This window comes from Ailuropoda melanoleuca, chromosome 4 (genome assembly GCF_002007445.2).
Source record: "Ailuropoda melanoleuca isolate Jingjing chromosome 4, ASM200744v2, whole genome shotgun sequence".
NCBI classification, from domain to species: Eukaryota; Metazoa; Chordata; class Mammalia; order Carnivora; family Ursidae; genus Ailuropoda; species Ailuropoda melanoleuca.
This window is the reverse complement of record NC_048221.1, coordinates 67,390,613-67,397,121: the sequence shown is the minus strand read 5'-3', so window position 1 is coordinate 67,397,121 and position 6,509 is coordinate 67,390,613. Positions and strand designations below refer to the sequence as shown.

The 6,509-nt window shown below is 43.2% G+C and overlaps 1 protein-coding gene across 1 annotated transcript; it reads right to left on the bottom strand.

The window, feature by feature from the left end:
• Nucleotides 1-1,090: 1,090 nt before the first annotated feature.
• LYG1 (lysozyme g1) lies at nucleotides 1,091-6,228 on the bottom strand. Its single transcript, XM_002919957.1, has 5 exons — nucleotides 6,186-6,228; nucleotides 4,164-4,268; nucleotides 3,022-3,215; nucleotides 1,370-1,502; nucleotides 1,091-1,209 (listed from the first exon to the last, which is right to left on the bottom strand). Exons 1-5 carry the CDS (start codon nucleotides 6,226-6,228, stop codon nucleotides 1,091-1,093), a joined length of 594 nt encoding a protein of 197 aa, XP_002920003.1.
• Nucleotides 6,229-6,509: the final 281 nt, after the last annotated feature.

Sequence of the window (6,509 nt, the reverse complement as noted above, 5' to 3'; positions counted from 1 at the left end):
GTTCTGTTGCCCAGGGTCCAAGAAAGGAGGAGGTAAAATTAGATGACAGAGAGGCTGTCCTAGGGCTAAGCTAATGCTGCAGAGTTAACAAGTGACTGTCCAGGGCACCCAGATGGCTCAGTAGGCTAAGCATCAGCCTTCAGCTCAGGTCATGATCCTGGGGTACCAAGATTGAGCCCCGTGTCAGGCTCCCTGCTCAGTGGGGAGCCTGTTTCTCCGCCCCCCTCTGCTGCTCCCACTGCTTGTGTTTTTTCTCTCTCTCAAATAAATAAAATCTTAAAAAAAAAAATAAACAAGTGACTCTCCTGAAACTTTTCCACCCAGCAGATGGGGCAGGCCACCATCTCACCCTTTTTCTCATCAGAAGTTTTCATTGAGGGGCACCTGGGTGGCTCAGTTGGTTAAGTGTCTGCCTTCAGCTCAGGTCATGGTCCTGGGGTTCTGGGATGGGGCACACCCCCCCCCAGCATAGGGAATCCCTGCTCATCTGGGAATCTGCTTCTTCCTCTCCCTCTACCCCTCCCCTCACTCGTGTTCTCTCTTTCTCTCTCAGCTCACTGTCTCAAATAAATAAATAAAATCTTAAAAAAATGTTTTCAATTAAAATTAGAAATTATGATTTTTATCAAAGAAATCAGTGGTAGAATTTGCATAAAATATCAGGTACCCAGATAAATTTGTATTTCAGATAAACTGTGAATAATTTTTTAGGATAAATGTGTTCTAAAGATTGCATGGGACTTAACACGAAAAAGTCTTTCACCATTTACCTGAAATTTAAATTTAACTGGGCTTCCTGTATTTTTATTTGCTAAATGGCAGTGCCAGTCACTGAGGTCTAGGATTCATTTCGTGGAAATCCACATTAAGGCTAACTTCCATGGAAGTACCTTTAAGGAGACACAGCCCTGCATTTACACACTCACCACACCACAAAATGCGGACAAGTCCTCCTTTAATGTGCTTCATGTGATTTTGATGACCTTCAGGTCAAATTCAGACTCACAGTTACAAGCCCCATTGGCTAGTTTTATCTGTGTAACTGTTGAGGTCTTCTATGTGATAATGACCTCGGGTTTGCTCTGAACTGTTAGAAGCCATGTCTCCTGAAGTATTTGGCTCGTGCAAGGACATCATTGCAGAAGTCACAACTCAGGTCCTGGCTGCTTCGGATGTAGCCGGGAGCTCCAGCATAGGCACACAGTCCGCCTGGAATATGTGAGATGGGTTAATGCTGACCTTATACCCCCTCATTGCTTCTGGGTCGCAGCAGTTAACTTAGATTCTCTTGGGGAATCTCGTACAAGGTCTTGTATTTGTTCTTATTAGTTCCATGCTGTGAAAGCACCAACCCATGGGTTACACTTACCTCTCAGGTACTGGTCAGAGGTCCAGGTTGGAAACCTCCTCTGGATTTCTTTGATCCTAACAGTCAGGACCTCGGTTATTTGAGAAACCTGGGACTCGCTGATCCAGGATGTGGGAGCATAAAGACCAGGGTCCTAGAGGGAGGGAGGCAGAGGAAAAGCTAGGTAAGCCATGTGGGAAGGCGATAGGACTTCATGGGACCAGTGCTGCTTTCTCATTTCCCTCCTTTTTCTCTCCTCCTTCTTTGGCCAAACTAATGCCACCTCTAATCTCCCTGCAGATAAAGAGTAAAGCTACACGGTTTGGGCAAAGGAAGGATAAGCAGACATTTCACAGCTGCTTCCTTGTAATGGTGAGAGGCAGAGTTGGAAGCCAGAGGTGAGAGGTAGTGGACCTACCCGTCCGATGCCCTCCTTCAATGCTGCAAGCACAAGCCTTCCAAACAGGTCAGAAAGGGGTTTTTTTTAATCTGTACTTGGAATTCTCCTTCCAGATAATCTGAATGACTAGAAGTACTTCTAATTTTTCTTATACATCTTTGGTTACTGTTCCACATGAGTTTCAACATATTTGGGAGAAATGTCTGACTCTGGAGAATTCTTTCATCTTCAAAGTAGATGGACGCATCCTTTTCCCCAAGAGCAAGATTTTATGAAGGAGGCAGAGCAGGGCCTCAGAAGTAATGCTGACCCTAACATCGCCCATGATGCTCTTGGTCCCGGTTCTGCATTTTCTAGCTGCCCTGTGACTCTGCAGCAATGACTCTCTTCTTGTAAACCACTTCCTCACTTGAAAAGGATGGGTTACATGTCTTCCCCCAACCCCATCCCCATCAGATTATTGGATGGGTCTCCAAATCAAAATAAGATAAAGTATTTGAAAGTACTTTTAAATTGCAAAGTGTTATTCCAAGTACTAATGGGAAGCCAGTTTAAAGATCACTGAGGAATACGTTTACCTAAAAGCTTAAGAAATGACTGTTCCACATGAAGGCTTCTCGACAACTACAACAACAACGTGAAATGTAATCGAAAAAATCACAGCTCCATTGTCTCCTTGCCATCACCGATTGCCCCAGTACACAATTAATTCAACTGTGGGATTAATGCCCATTCCCCAGAAGACTCTATGATAAGTGAAACCAGGCAGAATTTGTGCAAAAATAAAACTGGATCTTCAGAACTAAGGATTGTGTAGAAAGAAAACAAAGGAGAAGGAATTCAGTATTTGCTAAGAATCTGCCACATACTAAGCACGTTTTCACAATGTTGCATTCACATCATTCACCTATGCAATTATAACAATTCTAGGAGGCTGGTGTTTTATAGGTGAGGAAACTGAGTCCTAGGGAGATTAAACGAGGTCACGTGGTTACCAAATAACAGAGCAAGGATCCAGAGTAGGGTACCATGGATGATATCCTGGAAAGACAGCACAGTTGATTTTGAAAAGAGACCATGGTTCACAATGAAGCAGTGATGCTGCTACTGGCATCAGGCAGAGCTGTGGCTCTCTCAGATCCAGGGAGCACCTTTCGTTCTGTGTCCTGTGGAGCTGTGCTCCAGGGTGTCAACAACAACAAATGTAAAGATGTCCCCTTAGTGTTGTGCCATGCAGTATGACCGCCATATGCCATAACTGATGGAGGGTTACCTGCACAACCCCGATGCCATCACCCATGTTGCCCACATTGGCCATAACGTTGCCACCATGAGACTCCCTGGACAAGACACCAGCAATCACTGCAGGGTCCACACAGTACTTTTGGCCGACAGTACGAATCACGGGCTGATATCTCAGGAGGTACGGCATGTCTATTTCAGCCAGCCTTTCAGAAGCACGAACTCCTAATGCAAACATAGAAGGAAGGATGTGGCAGGTGTGACTTACACGGATGTGGGAGCTCAAGAGGAGAGAAATCACCCTCCAACAATCTGGGCAGTGGTCTAGGACCAAGAAGCCCATGTCTAATCTGAAATCCCTAGTGGCCATTCCTAGACCTGAGAGTATGATTCTCCTCCTTTAAGCTTGTGCTGGTATCCACTGAGGTCATGTCCTTTGTGGCTGCCTGTGCCCCTCGCTGGGCTCTCAGGGCTGCTCTGGCCCATGCAGGACAATTCCCTGGACACAGCACCCTGGCCCTATCCTAAGCACCCCAAACAGGGTTACCCAATAAAATGTACCTGTCCATCAGCTACAACGAGCACCATATATAAAGAGAGACTCTCCCAACCCCTTTAAGAAGTCCTTGGAGACTTTCCCTGACAGATTTGCTCATGCTTGCCCACCCTTCCACCCTAAAGTGACACCCAGAAATTACATGAGCTTAAACCTTTGTAAAATAACAAGGATGCTGGGCAAAATGAAAACCAATACTAATTTACCTGGCTAGCCCACTTACCTTGTAAGCATTTTTTGTGGTTTCAAAGCACTCTCATCTACATTCTATCAACCAGAGTTTACAACAAAATTGTAAAGTGAGTACTTTTAACCCCTTTCTGTGGAGGCAGAGGAGAACAAAATGACTTGTTGAAGAACCATAGCCCACACTCAGACAAGGTCTTTGGACTCCATGTCTAGTGCTCTTCCTGCCGGTTGGTAGTATAGGGCTGTGGGAAATAGTGGGAACCAAAAGGATACATCGAAAGGATCAGAATTTGTGGGGAAAGACAGGGAGACATGGGTGCGGGGTATCACGGGAAGGGACAAAATCCTGTTAAAGCCACCCCTGCCAAAAGGAGGCACCTTCTGAGAGAAAGAGGAGGGGGGAGGTGGACAATGAGCTTGTAACCTACCACAATAGTTCAGGCCATGACGCTTTCCAATCCCACAAGACGCCCCAGGGGTCTCAAAGTTTCGGATGTTTCCATAGCATCCCCAATTGCTGCTTTCAGATGAATCTACAAATTGAGAAATTTTCAGGCTAAGGCATTGAACTAGACTAGTTTTGATCATCTTCTCTCCATGAATGAAGCGCCATTAATAAGAACTTTACCAACATCAGTAACAACAACTTCACTCTGAACTGCAATACACTCTTGAAATTTACAGTATAGTGACTAGGAAATTATCATAGAAACCTCCTCGATACTAAATTGTCACCTCCTATCCTGCAGGCATGAGCAACTGTTGGAGCAGCTATACTCCTCACAAAGCCCTGGGCTGTCCAGTGATGTTGAGTTGGTGTCTTGGAATCAAACCAGAGGATCTATTCCCTGTAACTAGTCTTCATCCTATATCTTAGGTGAACTCTCAATACTTCTCCCTCAAATATTCCTGCCTGGCTGGTCTGGTGAGATATTTATGGTTGCTCTGGAGAAACATGTATAAAGCCTGGGCTTCTGTGGGGTCTCAACCCAGACCCAAAGTAAAGGCATCGGGACTTGGAGCTAGCTTTCCCTGGTCTTCTGGACGGTGTACTTTTCTAGATGGGGGTGCCAAAGACAGCAAAGAGGGGAGGACATGTAATGGGGCACAGAACCAAGTCTCCACAGGGGGGCTGCCTCTATCCACTTCTTCTTTTTCGGTCTTTGCCTTTCCATCTCTCTCTCTCTTTACCTACTGCTATCCTTCAAGGGAAGAGAGGTTTTTCACAAAGGTCACTGAAGAGAAGGGCTTCCCTAGTATTAATAATTCATACCAGAAGGACACATGAGCAGTAACAAGATACCTATAGGGGGCAGGAAGTTGCCCATTGAGAAAATCATCTCACTATGATAAGCTTGTAAGGACTTCACATTAGATTACTCTTTTCTTATTTGCTTTATTCTTTGCTCATATCATCTAATCTTAATGGTTTGCAAATCCTTGGAAACAAATCCATTGTGCGTCATCGTATATTATATGTTTATATAAATGCCTGTTAAGGTTTATTTTCTTACTAAGAGCTTCTTTGAGTTGACATCTGAAAATATTAATATTTTGGAGCAAGTGCTTCTACTTTACAAACTTCTGATAAGAAATCTGAAAGAAATGTGGAGACAAAAAGACCTGGTCTTTTATGAGTGTACCGAAAATTAAATGAACCAACATGTCCTTTTTTATTTTTTAATCAGTACACGTTTATCTTTATAATTGGTGACAAATATCCTTAATATTGTAATGGGTTGTGTCATTCATTGCTCCCTGCCCTGTAGCCACTCCCTAGTCACATTAGCTATTCCCTAAAGTTCCTTATAGTCCCAAAATATCTTTTAGAAATTTAAAAATACTTGTTAAATAAATGGACCAATCAATCAATGAATGAATGTAAGACCCCATCTGAGAAATCATCAGAATTTAGAGCCAGGAAAAAGTTTGCTTCTCCTGAGGAACTATGCTTCTTCCTTTTACTTATCAAAAAACATGTACTTTTCCCTTTTGGTCTGCAAGGAACCTTAAGACCAAATCTGAAATTCAAGCATAGCAACTATGTCAGCCTCAGTGGTTAGCTTAGTCACATGTCCTTGATCCCCTCCATGCTAGTTTTCTATTTGAAATTACATTAGTCTTATTATGGTAAACCATCTCAATCCTTCTACGGAAATACACGAGCTATTAATAACTTCAATAACTACTTTTGGTGAGATGGTTTTTATAGAGGAACAATGAGTACTTATCAATGATGTATATTTAAAGTCCGGGCTCCAGCAATGCTGGTTTAAGCCCTCTCCACATTCCAGAGTGCTCCCTCCTTTTGTGGGGCATCTGGAAAGAGGCCATTCATCAGTGGCTGCTACTAAGTCCAGTATTTATTGGACAACTTAGAAGAAAAACATTTTCTACCACAGTTTCAAGTATCAGAAATACCATGCTGTTCCTACCATTCTGTTACTCACCAGTAAGGGCAAGAAGACCCAGAAGCAGCCACAGCACAGACATATTCCACTGCCTCTACACGTCCTAAAATGATTTTAGGATAGAAATTAAGTCAAAGATGTGAAAACATCCATTATCATCATAACAATATGTAATGTTTCTATGGGAAAAGGTAAAAAAAGAAGAAGACGAAGAAGAAAGGAATAAGTCTCCCCATGCCTGAACTAATAAAATTAATCATCTGAATCATAATGAAAAAAACAAAAATAAGACTTGTGCTCCATCCACCCTTTCAATTAACTTAAATATGACGAGACTCCTGCTTGGCTCACGGGGACTCACCA

Coding starts and splice junctions, on each gene's coding strand:
- LYG1 (XM_002919957.1), bottom strand. CDS start 6,228: ATGTCTGTGCTGTGGCTGCTTCTGGGTCTTCTTGCCCTTACTG. Junction 3,216..4,163: donor TCATGGCCTGAACTATTGTG/GTAGGTTACAAG, acceptor TGTTTGCATTAG/GAGTTCGTGCTTCTGAAAGG. Junction 1,503..3,021: donor ATGGCATCGGGGTTGTGCAG/GTAACCCTCCAT, acceptor CCCTCCCTCTAG/GACCCTGGTCTTTATGCTCC.